The 25,522-nt window shown below is 40.0% G+C and overlaps 1 protein-coding gene across 1 annotated transcript in view; it reads right to left on the bottom strand.

Annotated features, from left to right (window-relative positions):
- The window catches only part of LHFPL3 (LHFPL tetraspan subfamily member 3), a gene marked incomplete at both ends in the record, with an annotated part of 361,643 nt that extends 338,583 nt beyond the window's left edge, over window positions 1-23,060 (bottom strand). The window contains one exon of the mRNA XM_082661715.1: window positions 22,619-23,060. Coding sequence (XP_082517841.1) covers window positions 22,619-23,060 — 442 coding nt within the window. The remainder of the gene's footprint in view (window positions 1-22,618) is intronic.
- Between the last annotated feature and the right edge of the window lie 2,462 nt (window positions 23,061-25,522).

The following is a 25,522-nucleotide window of genomic DNA, read 5'->3' as shown; positions in this document are numbered from 1 at the left end:
TATCTTGAAGGACTGTTAAGAAAAGTCAGGGTGCCACATATAAAGCACCCAGCACAGCGCCATTATATCCCAGGGCTCCTTAAATGGCCACAACGATTATCGCTGGGAGTTTATACAGGTTCTGCGCACCCTTTGAAGCACATGCTCCTGCTCTATTAGGCACTGATGCTCACAGCTTAACTCCAGGCTAACCAGGCATTGAGGAAGAAAATAAGGTGACATAATTCAGATTTTAGGTAGTTTGAAAGGATTATCCTTTATCTTACAGGAATTACTCTCACTCTGCCAATACTTCTTCCATCCAGAATCTTCTCTCTCTGCGTATATACTGTACAAATGAATAATTTATCACTGTATCTATCAGAGACACAGACCCAAACTAAGGCCTGAGGAAACATAGATAAAAAGAACTATAGCTGATTCACTTTGTTATAAAGCAGAAAGTAACACACTATTGTAAAGCAATTATACTCCAATAAAGATGTTTAAAAAAAAAAACTAATGTGATTCAATGACAGAAGTTCTGAGAAAACTGTGATCCCTCCCACATATTATGTTCCTCATTTAGTCTCATCGAACATCTCTGGCAGCACGGCGCACCCTAATTTACCCCCTCTTCAGTGCCGCTGCCTATAAGCTCAGGTAGCTTTAAAAGGCGAATTCCTCCAACACTGTCTCCTGCTGCATATCTATCTTACCCTTCCTCACAGAGTGGCCCATAGTGTGACAGTGTGATAGATGTGCATATATACCCATATATAAATTATATATATATTACATACATATGTAATATAAACTGTTCTCCTGAACTCCTCAGAGCTTTTAGTGCTTCCTCACAAATCCACTGCAAACAGAAATCAGTACATTTCAACCCCTTCCAAGCCTCTGTGAGGCATCCAGGACAGAAGAGGAAACACAGCCTTTCTGTGTAGCCCTCACAGGCACCCCACGGAAATCAGGCGCCTATCCAGTGCAGTTGGAGACTCACCTCCTCTCAGCTGCCAACTTTCAAGCTTTTTTAGATTGTTTTTAAATGGGGTTGGGAACCCCAACTGTTACTGGAAGATTAGCCAGGAGCATGTGGCTGGTTCTACCTGGATCCTGCCCACACTCACTGGACCCAGACTTGTGGCTGGAGTCCTGGTTTTGGGCCCACATGATCCCCCCTACACTGAGGGTAAAGATTGGAGAAAGCTCCACCTCTGGAGAAACAGGCTTATTGTCTTCTGCCTTGAGGCCTTCCCTTTAGGTTATAAACAGGTGAAATCTCAACAGTGCCCTAGTACAGGATATTAAAAGGGTTTTCAGGGTATAGGAACTCCTGAAACGTGCAGGATAGATGAGGAGAATTAGGAGGAGAATCAGTGCTCACCAAAGGAGACATGTTCCGTGTATGAGTTGTCGGGTACAGGGGCAGGATGGAAGACATGGGTGGGCTACAGCAAGAAAGGGTAGTATGCTAGAGACAAGACCTGCTTAAACAAAGCAGAGAAAGGGAATAGACTATTAGGGGTAATAATGATAACAGCTATTAGCATGTACTTGGTAGTATTCAAAGAATTTTACATGTAAAAGTAACTTACATGTAAATTGCTTGGAATACAAATATAAAAGTAATACTTTATATTAATTCATCAACTTACTTTGTCCTCACAAATAAGAAGAAAGGGGAGTAGTCATCCAGTTGTACTAGATCTTAGAGAAAAGGAAAGCATGGACTTGGACTTACAGGATGTAAGGAACAGTGCCATAGTCAGGAAGGGAGGGTGCTCAGGAAATCCTAGGAACTGCCTTACGAATTAAAGCTTTCCAAATACTTGGCAAATGAGAAGCTGAATGTATCCTTAGGGGGTGTCAAGGTGGCTGTCTTAAAAAATTTAAATTTACTCAGAGACTTGGGATTCATTTTCTATGTTTGATGAAACTATTAACAATTAACAATTAAAATCATAAGTCTGTTTATTCCAGGAGTAAAATTTTAGACTATGATTTAGTTTCTTTTCATCTTAATTTTTTTTAATTTAATTTTTATTTTATATTGGCGTATAGTTGATTTACAATGTTGTGTTAGCTTCAGATGTACAGCAAAGTGATTCAGTTATAAATACATATATCTATTCTTTTCCAGATTCTTTTTACATATGTTATTACAGAATATTAAGTAGAGTCCCCCGTGCTATATAGTAGGTCCTTGTTGATTATCTATTTTATATATAGTAGCGTATATATGTTAATCCCAAACTCCTAATTTATCCCTCCCCCCCCATTAATTTTCTTCTAAGAAGAATTTTATCAGCCTGGCTTTACATATAGTAACTTCTGATCTGGTAGGCTTGTCTATATTTATTGGCGGGAGGGGGCCAAGAAAAGCCAAAAGACTTTTCCAACAAATATGATCCTGTAATCCCATTGAGACAAGGTTAATCATAGAGGGGTGTCAAGATTTGCTTTGTGTTGCAAAGTCTGCAAACTATAAAATCAATAATATCTGGCTCAAAGGAAAATGTACAGAAACTGGGAAAGAAAGATGACATCATACCAAGGGTGAGAAAGGCTGAAGAGATGAGATATGACAACAGGGAAGAGAAGGAATTTCTGTGGATGCCTGCCATCTTATGTGGCACTGAACAGGTTAACTGAACCCACTGATCTCCGCCTCAGGGCCCTTGCACTGCTACTCCCACTGCCTGGCTTGCTCCTCTCCCACCTCTCTATGTCTTCTTTCTCCTAGGTCTCTTCTTAAATAGGGTCTCATCAGAAAGACTTTTCATCAGCACTCCCCATCATCATTCTTACCATGCTTTGCTTTCTCCACAGCACTTATTGCATTTGATATATTATATATTTAGTTGTGTGTGTCTGTCTGCCCCTAGCAGAATGTAAGCTCTGTGAGGTCAGAGAATCCATCTGTCTGGTTCACTGCTGCACCATCAACAGCATCTAGAACAATATCTGTCACTCCTCAGGGGCTCTATAAATATTTGTGGAATGAATGAATAAATGTCCCATTCCATCTTTAGTCATGAGTCTTCCCTTTATCCTTTAGGTTAACATCAACACATAGACTCTTGGTACCAGTCCCTTGATTGTTACTGGAAGGGGGAAAATAAGATAGTTCAGTGCAGTTCTGAGTGTGGACCCTGGAAGCAAACCACCTGGCTTCAAGCCTGGCTTCACGACAGCACTGCCCAACAGAACTTTCTGCCATGATAGGAATCTTCTGTTCTACACTGTCCAATAGAGTAGACACAAGCCACGTGGACCTACTGAGCACTTCGAGTGTGGCTAGTGTGACTGAGGAACTGAATTTTTTATTTAGTTTAATTTAAATTTAACTAGCTGCATGTAACTAGAGGTTACTGTATTGGACAGCACAGTTCTAGTTGTATAATCCTAGACACGATTTATTAATCTCTCTGTGCCTCCATTTCCTCATTAGTGAAATGGTAATAATAATAACAATGACAGCAGTAGCAGCACCCACAGGATTTTGTGAGAATTAAATCAGGCAAAATGCAGTACCCTAAAACAGTACCTGGTACATAGTGAGCTCTCAGTAAGTGGTACTATTGCAGGCAAAAGGAGCTGGCTTTGCAGTAACACTGAATCCTTATTGAGACATAACAGCAATATTAATCTAACATATAAATAAGCAAAGGGAAACTTAGGCATTTCCAGAAAGTAAGATTATATCAAATATGTGATAAGTCAGAAAATAGGGTAAATGTAAGGGAAATCGAGAATCGCATGCCAACAAGTTGACAATTTTAATTGACTGTAAATGTTACTCTTTAATAAAAGAGCAGTTACCATAGCAGCCAGACATCACAAAGTCATTTCAAAATCAAAGACAATGAGCATCTTCTTAAATAATCCTTGTGAACAATGTAACTGAGCAATATCATGAAAGGGCTCCCTTGTATGTCTGGGGTTTATCGTTGAGAACAGTTCATTTCCCAACAATTTTCTCCAGTTTCCCATCTCTAATTTACACCCAAGATTCTACACATCTTTCTTATTTCTGAGGGTTTATTTAGATGTCTTCTAAGAACTCATAACAATGAAAAGGTAAAAAAATTATTTTATAGAAAAACAGGATTATGAAGGATAGCTTATGACACCACTTTATTATTGCCCTAGGAAGCAGCAAACATGTTATTGTATTTTGAAGGAGGCTTGAATTAATTTTTCAGTATTGTGTATTTTTGTGAGCCTCCAAATAAAATGTTCTTTCCCTACCTCTACAGGTTTTATTTTTTTTATATACTCATGCTTTTCTTCCTTCCCAGAGAATTTGAATGTCAAGCCAAATTTGAAAAGAAGAGCAGGAGGATGGGGCAGAGGAGGATTAAGAAAGATTATTTTGCTCCCTGATTAGACTTTACCCGATCAGCTCTCCTCTTGCTACCATTATATAAACGTCCGTAACTGAAGCAGGGATGGCAGAGACCACAGAAGATTACTCCTGCCTCTGTCACATGACAGACCCATCTGTCTAGCTCCTTGAACTGTATTGCTCTCTTCTGTCTTCCTCCTTTGTCTTCTAGATCATCCCATCTTGCTCTACTCTCAGATTTTATGGTCATTACCTTGAAGGCTGAGAACTAAAAGAATTTCTTTTGGAAAACAGTCTGTTTAAAAACAAGGTTTATACTCACATATGTTAATGTTTACTTGGTTCTGTAACATTTTCATTCTTTGTGTTAAAGGTCAAAAATCACAAAGCATAGGGCCCACATATCTGATTTTAATAAAACATCTATTTGTTCAGTGCCAAATTTCTCTGGTCAAGGTGAGCCATTTAGAATGTGTCATTCCATATTCCTACACACAAGATAGTAAAGCATAATCAAGTTCGGTTCATAGTTCATTGTTTTGAAACGTGAAAAAAAAATAGGACCTGTTTTCTTAAGGAGAGCTTAAATCATACAGAAGTGGTAGGATCTCTAGTTGCACTGACTCTGTGGGGAAATCCCTATGTTGACCCCTTCTCTAAAAAGAGCTGTGAAATTGTCTTTAGATCAATTCCTAGGATACAGCTTTGTATTGTGGCATACGTTTAATGCACTGGAAGGTAAAGCAAACTTAAAACAACAAGCATCCTAGGCACTAAATGCAGTGGTGAATAAAACAGCCATGATCCCTGTCCTCGGGAGGCTCCCAGTAAGAAGGGCGCAAGGAGATAAATTGCTAACTGCTACACTTCCTGTCCGAGCCCTCATGATGTCATTCTACAGATCCCAATCTTCAAACCCAAAAAGAGGGCTAAAAGGGCATCCACTTGAGGGAAGTTCCACATCTTTCTTTGTTCTCCTCTCACTATCATAAAATCCTCACAAAGGCCTAGAATGGAAAGGGCTAAGCTTACCCAACAAAAAATGGAGTAGCAATGAATTGACAGCTTCAAAATGTACAAGATTCCTTTTCTAGATTAAAAGAGAAATAAAATTTTGAGGTCATGTGGGAGTTTTATAGAACAGCAATCTACTGTGCTCTTTACACTTCTTTTTGTTTCTTCTGGGACTGCCTTTCTAGAGTGATGATGATGACACAGCCATCATAATGGTGATACTAATATCTAACATTTATGAGTGTCTTAGGTACTTTTTGTGTGTGTGTGTGGTACGTGGGCCTCTCATTGTTGTGGCCTCTCCCGTTGCGGAGCACAGGCTCTGGACGTGCAGGCCCAGAGGCCATGGCTCACGAGCCCAGCAGCTCTGCGGCATGTGGGATCTTCCCGGACCGGGGCACGAACCCGTGTCCCCTGCATCAGCAGGCGGACTCTCAACCACTGCGCCACCAGGGAAGCCCAGAAAGGTACTATTTTTAACCTCATTTTACAGATGAGGAAACTGAGGCATAGATAGGCTAAAGAATTTGTCCAAGGTCATACAATGACCTTGTAAATGAAGCAGCCACCACACAAACCCAGGTATTCTGGTTTCAGAGCTTATGCACTCATCTAGTATGACAGAGCTGCCTCCATGTTTTTCTTCTTAGTAATAAAATATTCTTTCCAATCCTGAGAAGAAAACCAATCACAAAGAGATCCTTAATATTAGAAAGCATTTTAGTCTTCATATCATCTCTAGTATACATAACAGGCACACAATAAGGAAGGATAAATGAATAAATGAAAGAATAAAAGAAAAACTAAAAACTCAATCACAGTATTTCTCTTATTTAATTTGGTACTTTTATATTAAAACTAAGAGAAAAAACAAACAAACCAAAAGAAAAAAAACACAAAGAGAAACTAAAATACCACACCTTAAGATTTTAATTCCAATAAAAAAAGTAAAATTCGGGTCAAAAAAAAAAACTAAGAGAAATCTACATTACATGCATATGTCATTGGAAGTGGAGACCTTCAGTTCTTTGCTCCTAATATATAGCTCATCTTAGAAAAATATGATGCTAATTTGCCACAGGAGATTCATGAGTCTCGAGCAGTGGGTTCAGAAATTAAAACTGGTTTGCATGCATCAATCTACACTTCTCCAATCATCTACCCCTTTTAGCAATGGCATAAATTGGCTGACTGGGAACTTTGAAGTTTAGTTCTACGTGGTCATAGAACTAAGCAATGTCAACTAAATATTATCCATAGGATTTACATTTTGGGCAACATGGCAGATCAAATGTCCCTCCGCACCCCCACAAAATATCCCAAATAGAATACCTAAAAATGCTGGATAAAATTTCAAAAATATTTTTAATGTGCATGGCTTAGCAATAGTAAAGTAAGAGAAATCCATACAGATAAGAAAAATTTCAGAGAAGAAACTGAACACCAAAGCTAACAATGACCTTGGTGGCATCAACTGACCCTTAGTGGGTGAGGGTTTTTTCTCATGTTTTTCATACTATGATACACATCAAAAATGAAATTATTATAATATCAATTGCTAGAATAAATGGGAGAGTATTTGGGAGCATATATGTAACTTTGCAAAAACATTCATTATATTTACTTTATATAAGAAAAATAAATTATAAAGTATTAAATATATTGAATATATATCCAATATTAAATATAGTGAATTTGTATAAACCTGCCATTAGAATATTTGTAAATATTTTCAAAGTAACTCGAACTTTCTTTCATGAATGTATATATTTTTTCATTTTATGTCATACTTGAGATGGTTGCATGCAATTCCTAATAAAAACTTTTAAAGACGATCTCTTCAAAAGTCTCATTATGGATAAGCCATTTTTTCTGTAAGTTTGTAGCAGCTAAAAATCAATGAGCTCGGTAACCAACTAAGAAGTTAGAAAAAGAACAAAAGAATACGCCCAAAGAAAACAGAAGAAATGAAATAAAAAATAAAACTTAATGCTATGGGGTTCCCTGGTGACGCAGTGGTTGAGAGTCCGCCTGCTGATGCAGGGGACACAGGTTCATGCCCCGGTCCGGGAAGATCTCACATGCCGCGGAGCGGCTGGGCCACTGGGAGTGGCATGGCCACTGGGCCTGTGCGTCCGGAGCCTGTGCTCCGCAACGGGAGAGGCCACAACAGTGAGAGGCCCGCGTATCGCAAAAAAAACCAAAAACAAAACAATGCTATAGAACAGAGGAATGTAATGGAGAAGAACAACAAAGTTGGTTCTTTTAAAAAGACTAATTTAAAAAATTAAAAATAAATAAATAAAAAGACTAATAAATCTGACAAACTTTTGGCAAAATTTATCTAAAGAAAATAGGATGTCAATGAACAACTCCAACGATTTTAAGAGTATAGAATGAACAACTTTATGCCAGTAAATTTGACAGGGTAGATGAAATGGACAAATTCTTAGAAAAATATATCTTTAAAAACTGACTGAAGATGAAATGAAACACCTGAATGATTCTATAACAATTAAAGAAATGTAATCAGTAGTTTAAAATCTTCCTCAAGGAAACACCAGGCCCAGACGCTTTTACAAGGTAATTCTATTAAACATTCAAGGAACGGGTAATTCCAATGGTTCACAAATTCTTTCAAAGAAAAGAAAGAGACTTCTCAAATACTTTTATGAATTTTACATAACTCTGATACCCAAACTAGATAATGACAGTATGACAATGCAAAAAAACAAAAGCCTTACTCATGAAAATACTTTTAAAATAATAAATAAAATATTAGAGACTGCTGAGTCTCACAATGTATGTGAAAGTTGGCTTTGTTTTAAAAAATGCAATATTTCAAATCAGAGAATCCAGTATTGTAATTCATCTCATCAATATATACTAGTTGGAAGTCATTTGATTACCTCAATAGCTACAGAAAATTCATTCAATAAATTTCAATATATATTCACAATCTAAAAACTCCTTATCAATGTAGGAATACAAGAGAACTTCCTTAACCTAATAAATAGTATTTGCAAAAAAAATCTACAGTATATGTCATGCTAAATAGTGAAATATTAAAAACATTTCCTTTAAAAACAAAAAAAGACAAAAATTAAACAACATGTTATTCGGGAATATATACGTTAGTGATATAACTATAAGGAATGTAGGGTAATAACACAAAACTCAGAGAAGTGGCTACCTCTGGGTGGTTATAACCAGGAAAGTGGATAGCAGATACACAAATGCTCATTATTGTTTTTAAACTCTATACACAAACACACACAGGCACATACACACAATATAAAACATATTATTCATAACATGTTTGCAGATGAACTGAAACAATGATTCATTCTGCAAATGTTAAACAAATCCAGAATGATGGCTAGTCTAAATAACATTGTAACTACAATAGAAATTTAAATCATCTTATCTTCCATTGTACAAGTTCATGCTTGCCTTCATATACCTCATATTTCTACACTAAACTTACGTCATAGTTTAACACATTTGGGAATAAATTCCAAATGAACTGCTCACATCCCAGTGAGACTTAGAAAAAATTATATATGAGACATTCTATTTCCTGAGTAAATCTATCACAATTAAAACTTCAGTGTAAAGGGACCACCTCCCGCATCTTTAGGTTGGTCTTTTAGAAACCTTTTGTAAAAAAATCAATTCTTTAACAGTACACAAAGGAAAGGAACAGCCTTCATCAAATGAACTCACATTGATTGCAGAATTCTTCCCCTTTGTTCCATGCACGTTAAATTCAGCCCCAAAATTCTAAGAGACCCCACAGCAATGCTTAGTGTGCTCTATTGAACCACAATATCCAGACAGTTCCAGATTTTCTGCTTGGTCTGTTCAGGCACAGACACTTTAGAGGGCACTGGAGGCAGAGTGGAACATTGGCGCTAACGAGGGGGAACTCTGAGGAGGATTAAAAAGAATGTTTTCTGAGCACGAGATGGGAAAAAAAGGCTTGATATTGAGCAGGGAAGTGTGCTTTTTGAAAGTTTTCCTCTAAAGAACTTTCTGTACTGGTTCCCAAAGAGACAAAATAGAAACCAGACTGAGTTCAGGTTCCATTTTTTTTTTAAAGAAAAAAAGAAAAGAATGGAATTTGTGTGTTCTTTGAGTGGCTTCCAGTGGAGAAAGGTATGTGTGAATATAGCAGGCACTCATTCATTCTCTTTTTTGTTACTGTTGTGTTTAAGGAAATGGAGACTGGAATATGTAGGTAGGCACTAGTAACGAAATTAGGGGCCCAGTTTTTCATTCTGATCATGTGAAGCATTACTTGCTTATGGCTGGGGTCCATGTTCTAGGTTATTGTAAACATTATTTTTAAATTCTGCAAAGTCCCTAAAGTTTCCCAAGAAATGGTATTTCCAATTCTACATTTTTTTTTTTTTTTTAAATTTCAAAACATGCTCAGGCTGCTGCAGATGTAACCAAGCAGAACCCTATGGAATCCTCCCAGGACAGACCCCTCCCCCATATCCTCTGCTGTAGCTCCTCTCTGAAGTACCTAGATAATATCTGATGCACATTTCCTGAGTTGTTTTACAGAGCTAAAACCACCGCCAAATGGAAGAAATTAACTACTTGATGATCATGAGCACATAGCCCCCAGCCCTACTGGCGCCTAAGGATTGATAAAGTTAACCTGTGACACCACCCTGTCCTCACCATCAGCCAATCAGAGAATTGTGCATGAGCTGATCACATACACACCCCTCCCTCACCTTGCCTGTAAAAATACTTTACTGAAACCCATCAGGGAGTTCAGGTGTTTTGAGCAGTAGCTGTCCTGAACTCCTTGCTTGGCGCCCTACAGTTAGCACTGCACTTTCCTTCACCACAACCTGGTGTCAGCAGATTGGCTTTACTTCGAGTGGGTGAGTGGACCCAAGTTTGGTTCAGTAACACAGAGACGCAACCTGCAACCATAATGCATCGTTCATGACCACCAAGATCAAACAGCTATTTAGAATCCTGCAGTTCTGTATGCCTCAACTTCTTTTGAATTCTACAGTAACCTACTATTAGCAGGTCTCCAGTGACCTGCCAATTCTCCGGGGATGTCCAAGTTATTCCAAAGTGTCCATCTTCAAGCTGAGAAACCAGAGCCAAAATGTTCAGAGGGGAGAAAGACCATCCCAATGAGTCCTCTAAAAAGAGTAGGTCAGTGGAAAGTCACAACAGCTTCTTAACAAGTCAGATAAGTTATAGAGAGTAATTTCAAAGAATTTATATCAAGGCAAAGGACTGCAAAAAAGTCCAGGAGGAGCTGGCTTTTTCCTCATAGGTAAATGAGTGTTCCCGTCTACTGCTTGCATTTTGGATGAATGCCTATTCTTTTTCAGCCTTCATATTTTATCCTCCGCCCTCCAAGCTCTAAAATGCTATCTTACACATAGTGTCAGGGGGAAAATGACTCTGGACCTGACCCTATAAAAAGGAAAGTTCTGAGAAGATGACAGGGCTGGAGCTCCCTCTAGAGCCCATCTTGCAGTGCATGGAGGGGTCTTCAGGAAACTGAACCAGAGCTGGACAGATCCTGGCCCATTTCCCCATCCCAGCTCATCTTGCTAGAGAGCCCTTTCCAACAGACTGAGAGGTCTGCAAGAGCAGAGCTATTCACCATCCTCTGCAGGATGCGGTTGGGAGGCTGCCCAGCAGTGCTCACCAGCATCTCTTCACCAGCATCTCTAGAAGCAAATGGTCTGATCCAGAATGCTTATTTAATAAGTTCTCTTGTCAACCTCAGCTCTGGATATTCACCGCCAAAGGGATCTTGATACTATGTAGAACAGAGAATGTTCCTTTGTTCATTATTCAATCCAGCAGTTTGGGTCATAGTCATAGATGCAGTCATAACAAATGGATACTCTCATTTTACAATAAGCTGATGACTTTAAACCTGAAAGGAGACTTTTTTTTTTACATCTTTATTGGAGGATAATTGCTTTACAATGGTGTGTTAGTTTCTGCTTTATAACAAAGTGAATCAGTTATACATATACATATGTTCCCATATCTCTTCCCTCTTACATCTCCTTCCCTCCCATCCTCCCCTTCCCACCCCTCTAGGTGGTCACAAAGTACCGAGCTGATCTCCCTGTGCTATGCGGCTGCTTCCCACTAGCTATCTATTTTATGTTTGGTAGTGTATATATGTCCATGCCACTCTCTCATTTTGTCTCAGCTTACCCTTCCCCCTCCCCATATCCTCAAGTCCATTCTCTAGTAGGTCTGTGTCTTTATTCCTAGGTTCTTCATGAGTTTTTTTTAATTAAATTCCATAAATATGTGTTAGCATACGGTATTTGTCTTTCTCTTTCTGACTTACTTCACTCTGTATGACAGACTCTAGGTCCATCCACCTCATTACAAATAGCTCAATTTCGCTTCTTCTAATGGCTGAGTAATATTCCATTGTATACGTGTGCCGCATCTTCTTTATCCATTCATCCGATGATGGACACTTAGGTTGTCTCCATCTCCTGGCTATTGTAAATAGAGCTGCAATGAACATTTTGGTACATGACTCTGAAAGGAGACTATTAATAAGAAACAATGTTGAGCTTTTTTAAAGCCTTCTTTAGAAAAGCTAAAGAAATACAAGGAATTAACATGCTAATGAAAAACAGAGCAACACAATCTTCATTTGAGTATAAATCTGAGAATCTTAAATCACTATTTTCTTTAGGAGGAAAAAGATTCACAGATTCACATATTGAGAAACCTAATTTTCAATATATTACAGTTACCTGTAAAATAACACAGAATAAAATGCTTCTTCTGATTTGTTCCTGTTACATGGTGTTATTAGAGATAGAGAATATTCAATTTTTCTTTTGTGAAGAGGGTAATACCTGATATTTCTCTGTCAGTGGGGGGGAACTTAACAAGAATGCCTAAGTGCTTAGGTCTTGACACAATCAGAAGATTGTCTTGTCCACATTGCCTTTAAAACATGGCTTCTTTTTTCAGGTTAGTTCAGTTGAACTTATTAAATATTTCAACATTATCTCCAAAATATATTCTTGTTACTTTTGAGTCACTGCTGTAGACAAATAAAATGGAAGAGCTAGACCCTGTCAACACAAAATTAAACTCTTAACTGAATATGGTGTTTTCTTAGTAACTGTACAAAATTTATTCTAAGAATCACAATAGCATTTATATAACACTGCAGTTTCTAAAAGGCTTTCACAGCCATTATCTTTCTTGATCCTCAGAATGAGGTAGGTCTGGCATATACAGGTTGTGAAATGAAATTATCCTTCTTTAAGTTGTGTATTGTGAGTCCAATTGTTCTGTCTACTAAATTTTCTGAATACTAACCACTTCTCCAGCCCTGCTCTCTTTAGTAGTAGTAATAACAACAACAATGCCAATCATAGCTAATGTTTATTGAGTGCTTATTGTGTGCCAGGTCCAGTTTTAAGTGTTTTACATGCATTAATTCAATAATCCTAAGAACATAGGTGTTTTTATTTATTTATTTTTAATTCATTTATTTTGGGCTGTGTTGGACCTTCGTTGTTGCATGCTGGCTTTCTCTAGTCGCGGCGAGCGGGGGCTACTCTTCGTTGCAGTGCGTGGGCTTCTCATTGCAGCGGCTTCTCTTGTTGCGGAGGACAGGCTCTAGGCGTGCAGGCTTCAGTAGTTGTGGCATGTGGGCTCAGTAGTCGTGGCTCTTGGGCTCTAGAGTGCAGGCTCAGTAGTAGTGGGACACGGGCTTAGTTGCTCCACAGCATGTGGGATCTTCCCGGACCAGGGATCGAACCCGTGTCCCCTGCATTGGCAGGCGGATTCTTAACCACAGTGCACCACCAGGGAAGTCCCGGTGTTTTTATTTAAAGTCTCATTATACTGAGAAATCTAACTCTAGATATCTGTCTATAATTGTTCCCTACTTGCTTCCTCCTTTAATTTCACCCTGTCTTTGACGGTTTTCCTAATATTCACTTTATTGATAAAGGCACAGCAACACTTGGTTAGCAGATGATATGTTTTTAATGTCCATAACCTACAGCCTCTTTTTACGTATCCAAAATACAATTATGTTAACTTTAGAAAAATGACATCAAGAAAATGGAAAGTCAAGAGTAGTTAGACGACTTGGCCAAAATCATTCAGCCAATAAGCAGTCAAGTCACGATGTAAATCTACACCCAGTTCCCTAATGCCTCCAAAAGCTGCCCAAGTCTATTTTTACCCTTTCTGGAACTGTGTCTGTGACCTGGTGATCCTGTCTACCATCACCACCTTCACCATTGCCATCAATAAGCAAACCTATTAAGAATGTTTCTACATTTGACGCAGGGCAGAAATGGATGACACAGAGCCAGTAATGCGGACATTCCTACAGGAATTCACACTCTAAGAATAACAGCAAGGAGATCTGAGATATAACCAAGGGGACAAGGTGGGTAAAGAACCACTCAGGCTCTAGCTTATGAAAATGAGAAGGATAGGACGAGGAGTACCTCATCACACCTAAGTATGCTTGAAGAGGGAAGCCTGATAAACATGTAGATATCTTCCCTGTAAATACCAGATCCTTCCTTTCATGTTGATACAAAATGTTGCAAATGCACATTTAAGTTAGGAGGAAAAAGAAAGTGATAGAAAAGGCACTGCACTGGGAATCAGATGTGTTAGTTTCAACTCTATCAAGGTGTAATTTTGGCAAGACAATTTCTCTCAGCCTCAGACGCAAAATATTCTGTCAGACCGGGGAGAGTCTGATTTTGGTTCAAATCATTTACTGGCTCTGTGACCTTGAACAATTTTTTAAGCCTCAACTTCTTCATATGCAAATGTATATAATAATTCTAACCTTGTAGGTTTGTTGTGAAGGTTAAATATACAAACTAAACATACTAAGGTTTTTGCAAATGGTAGTTGCTTAATAGTATTTACCATTATTATGTCTTTATCGAGGAAACGAGGAGACTGCTAAATAATTTTTAATATCCCTCCAACTTCTAAAAGCCTGTGAGTCTATATTCACTTGGCACTGGGTTAATCATACTTATTTAAATGTTTGCTTAGACAGATTGTTGCTTTATGACCATGTCATTTTTTTTCACATAAATGGTCAATCAAATCACATCTAGAAAAAATAATTCTTATTTTCATTCAACCCACAATTTAATTGGGGTACATTAGCATTAAGTCATTAATGGAAGTGAGATAAGAAAAATGTCTCAAATTGTTTAGATTAAGTATAGGTAAAAACCTAATCTACCCTTTAATGCAAAATTACCTATGAATTGGTGCAAACTTTCACAGTTTTCCAAACAAGAGGTAATTATTTTTCTAAATTCATACTACATCATCTTTTCTCTGGAATAGTATCTTTCACACATTTTGAATACAGCCCATAGTAAGCAATACATTGCAATCTAGTCCACATACACATATGTAAATATTTTAGGAAATAAAGTTTTCACAAAACCCTTATTATCTGCATTGCATTCACATTTTGTATTCTTTTTTAATCCAAGCTTTAACGCTGATCATTATCTACTAAACTGATATCATGACCTATCAAAGGGTCACCAACCATGGTTTGTAAAATGCTACAGTACAGCAATTCTTTCTCTATGAAGGTTTTTTAAAAATGCCAACTAGTCAGTACTACATCTTGTCCAGTCAACTGGTTAAAACATGGACATTCAGTTAAATAATATGTAGCATTACACAGACCACAATATTGCTGGTTATTAATCATCTGAAATTTAGATAAATTCAATTAATCTAGCTTATAACTATATATGTTCTTAAAATGCTCTGCAAATATATTTACCCTAAATGCTCACTGTAAAGGCATTATAGAAATCAATTTAGCTTCACAATCTGGAACTGGAATTTCAAAGAGAAACTGGAGGAATGCTATTTATCAAATTTTACAATGACCTTTTCTTTCTTAGGTTGACTTATTTAATCCTCTATGTTTGCATCTGCCATACAAGAACCTCTATCATCTCTCTCTTTGTATAGCTTGATTTTAGAATCTACTGCAACTTCCTACAGGGGGGTGGATCCATAATTTTTCTTTCTTGACAATTGGGATTTGCACACAGCTTTGCACTGTAATGCATATTCCAGCTCTCTGCTTATCCTGTGTCAATACATTTTTAAGCCATTGATGATATCAAATTCAACGGGCTTTTGATGTTATCAAATTTCACAGGCTTTTCAACCTTGAATTTCTTCATGTCTTCTCTATTCATACTTCATTTATTTTTGCTGTCACTCTTCTATGTCCCTGTCATTCTTCACATCTGGATCTATTTGCCTGTGTTTCAAATACTGAGCCTCCTGTCAATGATGATACACATTTCCCACTCTGATTTTTACAACCTCACTCTTGATCTTCATTGAAACCAAAAAAAGGCCATACAAAGCACCCCACCGCAGGAGTTTCCAGACACTTAAGTAAACGGGCCTATGATGCATTCTGTACTAAAGCCAAAGTTGAGTTCCCTTCAAGCTCCTGTTTGCCATCATTTTCTAGTGTGAAACTTTTCTGATTAGTTAAGTTCTGCATGTCTGCCTTTGAGCTAAGGCCTCTTTTCTGATCTACAACTATTTATTATTCATTTCGCTACCTTTCACTACTCTTCCACTAGCCCTTTCATTGATAAGTCATAATCTCAAAATTTCATGCAATTAGACTAACTTCACACAGCCTATCATTTAGGATCTTTTCTCCTATTAAGGACACACAGACAGTCCCTACACTACTGCAGACCTGGTTTCATTAGGAATGATATCAGAATCCAGGCACGAGAGACCCATTCTGGCAATTCCATGCCAGCAACTCCATTTCAAAAAAGTTTGCTTTCTTTTTTCACCCTGCTCAATAGTAATTAGATATGGTTCATGTCTATATTGATCAAAAAATTATTTATCTTCCTCTTGCAAGCTACTCATTCTTCTGTTTTATTCTAGCAGAAGCAATGAGAAATGTGCTCAAGATTGCAGTTAAGACAATTTAACTGTGGATGGCGCTGTGACCTTGTGCAGTACAGGCGTCACAGAATCGTAATTATAATTTGAGAGCTGCATGATATTAGTTATGTAAACATTTAGGATGCTGGGGGAGGAGGGTGTTGTTTCTTTCCTTCCTCAAAAGGCCCTAATGACTTTTCATAACAGCTTTATGTTTAAATCATCAAATAACTTACCTACTATTTGCTATGTGAACCAGCCTCTTAGCCTCTTAGCTTTCTGTCATTATTAATATCTTCTTGTTATTATTAAGAATAAAGGTCAGCACCTTGGTCTTTCCTCATATCAAATAAAAACTCCACTTGACTCATTATAAGGAAAAATCACATTAATTAAGTTGGTGCTGACCCCCAAAGTTCAAATATATTATGGAAATTGCACTTTAAAACTCTCCCAGTTATCATGCTATGAAGCCCCCAAATTAGAATTCTCCTGGAGTGTTCTTTGCTTCATGCCAGTGCGATCTGAAGTCCTCTCTACTCCTCTCCCATAGTTTATCTCCTCACACCACATGCAGAAGGGCATTGAGCCACATGCAGCAACAACAGCTGTATGCTCTGCTGGGTTTGGGTTTTTTTATTTTTTGGGTATTTTTCATATAAAATTTTACTCACTTTTAAGATTTCTAAGGTACGTACATAAAATGTAACATACTGGCCTGGCCACCTGGATTCTCTTTACTGCATGATATCATCACACCAAACAGAAGCACCAATCACTAAATAATCATTTTCATGTTAAGCACCTGATACCATATTCTGGTTATGTATGTATGTATATATATATATTATCTATAAATGCATATAAGCGCCTTTTTAACATTTTTACAATGGAAAAAAGCCGTTAAATGTGAAGCCTCACACCAAGAAAATAAACCACCTAATAATATACCTATGGGCTATACGGGGTCTGTTATTTTTCACAAATGTTCACTTAAAATCTCACTGTTATAAAAATCATTTGATATTCACATTAATATGTTTTCCAACATCTCTTCATTGTCATAGTCCTTGTCATACTACATAAAAGCAAAAAAAAAAAAACAGTTTCTAAATTCTCATTTCAAATCATTTTCTTGTAAGTTTGGCTTGGTAAATCGAAAATTCTTATAAGTGAAATGTGTTGTAAGAAAATGAAAACTGCCTTCCCTGGGAGTACACATTCTTCTCTGCAATCTGGGGGAGTATTTGAAATGCACTGGCAGAGGAAAAAACCCTCTTCAGGGCCATTCCATAACTCTGAACTTAGGATGGATTAGCAGCTCCTAGAGGCAAGAACTCACTTTCTCACATGCTCAGCACCACCCAGATAAAGAACTGGTGATGATGGTCCTGAACTTGAGTAAATCCAGACCTTGTCCTCTTTTCAGAGTTCCCCATCAGAGCTCTGCACATGCTGGGCCACCCATCTGAGCCAGCCTGCATGTCCAAGAAGAGCACATCTGCTCTGACGCCCAGAAAGAAGAAAGGAAAACCTGGAAGACATATCCTCTTCTCCTGTCCAGATTGCTCCTATAGGCGTGCAAGGAAACCCAACCTGGAACAGGAGTCCCCTCTATTATGAAAGAAAGGCCTGACCTTTTGATCCTTACATAAAACCTCCATTTTGAATAACATGATTTTTTTTTCCATGAGAAACTAAAAGGTAAGGGAAATTTTGCTGAATCCTAAGATATAATTAATTATATCCTAGCATTGTAATAAAGATCATTACCTATGCATCAGAAAAACCCTCCATTTGGGAATAAGCTCATCATAAATTAGGCTGTCAAGTCACAACCACTGCCATCAAAGAATTTTGGAAGAATTCCTTAAGTGCAATTACTGCTGATGCCACAAACCAATGAGAAAGATGAGCATCATGGCTTTCAAAGTATATGGTATTCACTTCTCAACAAGGCATGTGGGACATTTTAAATCACTTCCTTCTCTTTTCATTCTTCATGCCATTAATCATTTTTTTATTCATTAACTCAATAAAAATGAACACCTATTATGTGCCAGACATATACGTACTACTGTGTGCCAAGATACAGTAGTAATAATAACATAAGAACAGTAACCCTACCTAACACAACTATACTGCTTGCCTACTATGTGCCAGACACTGTTCTCCTGTATACCTTGGCTTATTTAATCCTTGCACCAATCTCCTGAGGTAGGTACAATTATATGCTCACTCTGCAGATGAGCAACTGAAGTACAGAGAAATTAATTTCCTAGGTCATATAGTCAATGAGTAGCAGAGCCAGGGTTCAAACCCACATCTTTTTACTCCAGTGTCCATGATCTTGACCTCTATGCTATATGAAAAACAGACATGGATTTAAAGAACTTTCAGTATACTGGAAAAGACAGACATTAAACAAATAAACAAACAAACACATTTGTAATCTCAAATGCTGATAAGATATATAAGAAAAGAGCAAGGTGCCCTGAGAGAATGGTACAACATTGCCAAGGCTCTTCCTGCAGGCTGAGAAATGCAGTAATTACCTCAGGTGACTCTCATCTCAACTAAATGACAAAGGTATAAAATTTAAGAAAACAAGCTGATTAAAAAGAGCTGGGGAAAACTAAGGCTGGGAGGCTGGGGAAGGTAACTAAGCAATTCAGCCCTTAACCCTTGCCACAGAGCCTCGCCATCTTGGTGGCCCTTCCTGTTGGTACACTCAGAATGACCAGGGATAGGGATCTGGTGAATGCAACCCCCTCCTCCTATCTTATCCCTACCAAATATGGAAATCTAACTGGATCCGGTGCCCCTTATTCACAGATGAAACCAAGTACCTCCTCATCTGCAGTTTTCCACCAAAAAGTCTGTGGTGGATGTCTAAAACCCTTAAATTCTGCCTTAATGTGTTAGCTTATTAAAAAAATAAAAGATTTCATTGGCCTATAATGGGTAAAACTTGCGTCTCTGAAAAACATTGTAAGACATGGTTGATAGTAAAACAAACAAAACCCCACCTTTATGAATCTTGGCTATTAATAGACTTGGAAACAGACTGAAATACTGATTTGAAAACAAATACATGAAAGCAGAGAGTCAAGCTCCCAGAAAGACAAAAGCCCCTTGCCATCCTGATTTAAAAAAAAAAAAAAGATCTGTACTTTATTGCCCTGCTTGACAAGTACAGATCTACCTCTTTCTTATTAGTAGAGAAATCATACAGAAAGAAGAAACATCTCTCTTCTCAAGAAGTTGTCTCTCTGTGAATTGGGGAAATTTTGCATCTCTAATTGTTATTATTTATTTTATACATTATTTTTCTGTCTTCAGTCTTTATGTTTGGCATAGTCCCTAAGTATAGGATTACATCTGGAAGAAGTGTGACATATTAGCTCCTGATTCTGTAGTTTCACTCCACTGAGGTTAATGATTCAGAGGGGAGAGCGCGGAGAGGGCAGGTGTTCATAATAGCACCATTAATTATGTGCGCTTTGCACATCTAGGTAGAAAGCAACATCATTTTCAGGTCCAATAAATAAAGTACTTTTTCTAGTTCATTGTTCAGAATCATAAAAAGAATAATTCTTGATGTTGTATTGCCACAAGAAAGTCTCCTGCTTCATCATCTTAGTGTATCATTTCATATGGGATATTCCACCTGGCTCTGATATACGAGGTTTAGTAAAATGCTTAGATAACTAAATACACAACTTAATCATTTGACTTCTAATGAAGGTTAAACAGTCTCAAGCAAACGGCACATTAAGTCTCATCTTAATAGTTAGAAAATTACACTTGAGAGGCCTAGGTACACTTAAATTATGAGAAGCCTTCTTAACATTAAAAAGAAATAGCCTAAAGGTTAGAAACTAAACTTTGACAGTAACTTACAATACATTATGTTAAATTTACTGTTAGTGTCATGAGACTTTAAACACCTTAAAAGCACGTTAAACAAGACTTTCTTCAGATATACCTTCTTTATCCCATCCTTTAAAAACATCTGTGAATAAAACTGACTTTAACTCTTAATATAATTGACTTTGATTCATAATCAATTCTTTTTTAATTAATATACTTCAGTAATAAATAAGATTATGTCCTTCTGTGGTTTACCTAGAAATAAAATACCAAATAAATTGAAAATAAAGATTTTTAAAGTACGCCAGAGACTTAGGCATCTGGACTTCTCCGAAAATGAAGTAAATGTCCTTATATCTTCATCAGTACAAAGGCTATCATTACATTTTACATTGGTATATGGGAAACAGGACAGTATACTGATGTCAAATTTATGAAAACATGACATCATATTTCACTACTGCAGAATAAATGATTTTTGTGTGCTCTATTCCAGGAAGAGGAAAGAAAAAAACATTGTAATAGTTGCAGTTTGTATTAACTTCAAAATGGTAATTTTTTACCAAAGATAGTTTTCTTTCCTTTTTAAAACAACAACAACTTTGGTTTAGAGCACAAAATCTCACAAAAATAAAATATCTTATAACATGTTGAGAAATCACCTGCAAATTACTTTCAGGCCTTTGAAAAAGAATCTAATTTGAATCACCAGTCTAAATAGGTCATTTAACTTAGAAAAATTAAAATTAGCTGTGCAGGGTCAATTCTTTTTTTCTAAAGCATCTGCATCCTCAACGTCCTGCTATCTTCAAAGTCAAACCAGATCTAAGTGCCAAGAACAACAATAATATATGAATTTATTCCAAATCTCAAAGTTAGTCTGCTCTTGAAATGGCCATAAAAGACAACATTATATATAAAAATGGGGGAGGGTGCTTCAAGAAGCTGGGGGTGGAAGGACAGAAGGAAAAGCAGAAAACTCATATTTCAGAAGAATAATGGTATATTTTCTGGGGGGTGTGTTCTCTACTGGTGTACATTTCTTGCCTCTCATGTGCACATGTTCACGGTATATGGCAAATCAAAACCAGCTGAGGCATACTTAATACAAAGCAAATACTTCCAAACAAGTTCATTCTCCCACAAGCTTCTCCTACAGTAAACTAGCAGTATAAGATCATGAACTTAATGCTCTTGTCCGGCCCCCTTCAGGACTTAATCATCCTGCAACATTCTGGTAAACTCAGGGATCAAAGCCCTACTCCCCAGAAAACCTTCCCAAGCATAGGAAAAACTACAAAATCTTGAAGGTAACACCTTTAAGAAAGAGAACTACAAAATAAAACAAAATACACATGAGAATGTGGCTGCCTGAGACATCCTATATCCCTTCACAACCAGACCATCCATAAAATCAAAACAAAAACAGGAGGGTGTCAAGTGTTGGAGGATGGAGTCTGCCTTTAGAAGGCAGGGCACCCAAGGTGACTAGCAGAAAGGGAATCGGGATCACGGGAGGTAGGGAAAGGAGTCAGTTTTGTTTCAGGATTCTCCAAAGCCACCAGGAAATGCACCCCCATCCTTTCTGGGTTAAAAGTAACTTTGATGCTCAGAAAAAGTACTCTCATATTCTCCAGCTAGCAACCATCTATCATCCACAGGCAAAGAGTGATCAGAAACACCAATGAAACAAGCTTTCCTCTCTGCCCATCTTCCTAAAGCCACTTCCCCAAACCTGAGATCTTGAGAAATCTTGATTCCCTCAAGATTTCTCTGTTTAAAGATGAAATGGAAGGACCTTTGCTCTGACAAGGAAGCAAACTGAAGACGTGACATTGGGGAATTGCGAAGGAACATTCTTAGCTACATTTTTTCTTAAAAGGGTAAAACCCAAAACGGAATTCGAATTTCTTCACCTCCAGATGGACGATAAAAATTTTATAACTTCCCGGGACAAGCAACTTCACTCCAGCTCTCAACCACCCTCAAGAAGCGGTGACTGAAACCGTCCCAGAGAGCCACAGAGCAGGCTGACCCTCCCTGCACTACAATCACTCCAAATCCGCTTTTCGCCTCGCTGCCAGCTCCCGTTTAGTCCCTCAGCTCGCGCCCTGAGCCCCCGCTTCTTCTCCCCATCTCTAGTTCGTAGGGGACTCGGCCCAGCAACCGCCCTGCCTCCACCGCGTCCCTCTGGGCGGCGTGCCCCACACTTTGGAGGTTCTCGAAAGCCCCGGGACGAGGCGCTGGTGTCGAGGCTGGGGAACCCCGGGGATTCCGGCCTCCAAGGGCTCCCGCCAGAGCGGATTCAAGTTGCTCGGCCCCCAGCGGAGCGCACGGCCTCCCAGTCCCTCCCACTCCCGCCCCTCCCCGCCTCGAGCGCCCCGAGTCCCCCCGCCTCCGCGGAGGTGAGCGCGCACTCACCGGAGGTGAGCTGCATCCAGGCACAGATCTTGTACACCGTAGCCGTGTTGCAGAAGAAGAAGAGGGTAAAGCAAATGATGCAGGCGATGATGAGCATCATGGAGAGGCCGATAAAGAAGGAGGCGGCTTTGAAGGCTCCCGAGGGCAGCGTGGAGAAGTCCGTGAAGCTGCCCCTGCAGGTCAGCTCCCGAGAGAAGCCGTTGCCGATGCAGTAGTGGAAGAGCCCGAAATAGCCGGCTTGCGGGGTGTCCACGCCGTCGCCGATCCAGTAGGGCTGGATGAAGCACACCACGTTGACGATGGCAAAGCAGATGGTGAAGATGGCCCACAGCACGCCGATGGCCCGCGAGTTCCGCACATAGTTGGTGTGGTACAGCTTGGCAGCCTCCTGAGCCGGGAGCATCGCGGCGGCGGCGGCGGCAGCGGCGGCAGCTCCGGGCATTCTCCCCCTCCTCCTCCTCCTCCTCCTCCTCCTCCTCCTCCTCCTCCTCCTCCTCCTCGTCCTCCGCCTCCCCCCGCCTCTCCGCGCTCAGGAGACACACTCACAGAGCCGCGCGCGCTTCAACTCCCCTGCCTCCGCCTCAGCCCAGCAGCGCCAGTTCCAGAGTCTGCATCCTCGCTCCCGGAAGGAGGGCGGGGGAGCGCCGAGCACCCCTCCGGCTCGCCTGGCACAGCCTCCCGGCCCCCCTCCCTCCCTCCTGGTCCGGGCTGCAGCCCTCCACACCGCCCTCCGCCCCTCTTCCCGCCGCCGCCGCCGCCGCCGCTGCAGCTGCTGCAGCTGAAGGCGGCAAATCCCGCGCTGGGCTGCGTGGCGCGCGAGCTCGGGCGCCCCCCCTCGGTTCCCGCCTTCCGCCTCCCTTCACGCCGCGAGCCCAGCGGCGCGTAGGACCTCAGCGACCGGGGGACGACCCTCAAGTGGCGGGCGTGGGCCGGGGACGCAAGCCTAGAGTTGGGGAGGGGGGACCTCAGGAGGAGGCGGGAGCACCCACAGGGATCCTAGAGGCGATCCCAGGATCCCGTTTGGTGTTAGTGGCCGGGCGCCGGAGGCTCGTTCTGAGAGCGTTTCAAGCACCGCACGGCAATGTGCTTCGACCTCTGCATCTTTGCAGACGCGCGAGGGGCAGCGCGGCAGGTGAAGGCGAGAGACGCCAAGGGAATAGAGGCGTGGTGCCCCAAGAGGTTCCCAGTGGCAACCACAGAACACCGCCCCCGGCTAACTCCTCGGTGGCCTTGGGTCGACGAGGTGGAGACAGAAGTTGGCCAGGAAACTGGCAGACAATAACGTAAAAGGCACACCTCAAGGGTGGTCTCATACCAGCTCAGCAGAGCTTATTTCCTCTTCGCGTCCCACCGCCCCGCCCCCCATGCAGCCTCATGAACTGTAGCCTATTGATGCCCTGCCATAGATGGGGCCTGTGGGGCATAGAAGTGGCTGTGTCACCGAAATGTATAGTTTTTCTGAAAACATCTGGTATTTTGGCCAGTGTTCTAATTCTTATACAAATATTCATTGGCAGCACTGGGCTGGGTGCTAAGGATACTACGACGACAGCAGATAGTTGTTTTTGTTCCTTGTCCAACTAACCAGAAAGTTCTTTTCAGAGTAATTTCCTCTAAATTATCCATATATAACCCCTTACATTTTCATGTGGCATTGCTGTTATACACGCCTGCACTTTGTGCTGTTTCCTTAGCTTAATGTTTTCACTTTGCAGTCTTTCTGTTGCTCTTTTAACAGTCTCTGCCTTTCAAACTCCCTTTCTTTGTTTCTATTTGTTACTTTTTTGGTTCCTTCTGGCTCTGATATAAAACGTGTAACCCCTACTCAAAGCAGTGAAACCGGAATGTTCAATGGCAGCATCAGATTTTGGTAACAAGCCATTTTGAACCATATGACTGCTGAATTCTCTGAGCAGAAGGGAGAGAGTTCAGTTAGAATTTGACCCTTAAATCTACACTTAATCACACACCTTATTATAACGCAGAAACATACGTAAGCTCCTTGACATTGTCTTGCCATTATGCCCAATCTGCCCAGCTTCTTAATAGGACAGTGAGACACGTGAGATACCAGGTAGAACATGAAGTTAGCAGGAAGAGGTAAGAACACTCAGAATGGTTCGGTTTGGAGGGGTGGCTACTGGGGACCAAGGAAGGAAAGCTCCAAAAGGCATTCGGCTACATAAGTGGCTATTATATGGAAGAGGGGTCACACCCTAAGTGGTGAAGACCAACCATGCCCCTCATCTAATAACCTGAAGATTTACGATTGTATGGGGAGAGGGGGGAGATAGTGGAAATAGGGATGTGGGACACAGAAGCTAAGGAAGGGATTGAAACTGGGAAAGAATTTAAAAGGGTGAGTGTTGGAATCTTACATTCAGTTTTTCCTACAGGCGTGAAGTTCAAGGTCCACGAGGCAGGACTTTGGAAGTCAAGAGGACAGCGTTAAACAGTAGCATGAGACCTGAAAGTTTAGACGATGACTAAGAACTTCTCACAAATCTGGTTGTAGACTCTCAGAAGGTCTTTTAAAAATCAGAGGGATTGGGGAGGGGGAGGGGGAGGGAAGATGACCTAAATATGACCCAGCCCAATATAACACTTGCAAGTCTCTAAAAATGTAATTCGTGATGATGCCCCGTCAGTGCACTGGTGGCAATGGAGGGTCAGGACTTCTGTTAGGTTGCATCTGTTTTAACTCCCCTGAAATTGCTGTTAAATCAGAAAATCAGAAGTGTTTTAACATGGAAGGAGGAAGAGGAAAGGTGAGGGTAATTGGATTTATGGGGCCATCTGGCAGGTCATGTGTCCCAGGGGCAGAGATAGCTTTACAGCAAGAACTGACAGTAATTTCTAGTGACTCTTCCAAGCCCTCAAATCTCCCAAACCTGCTTGTATAAA

Source organism: Grampus griseus (assembly GCF_964374135.1).
Source record: "Grampus griseus genome assembly, chromosome: 9".
NCBI classification, from domain to species: Eukaryota; Metazoa; Chordata; class Mammalia; order Artiodactyla; family Delphinidae; genus Grampus; species Grampus griseus.
This window is presented reverse-complemented; position numbering and strand designations above follow the sequence as displayed.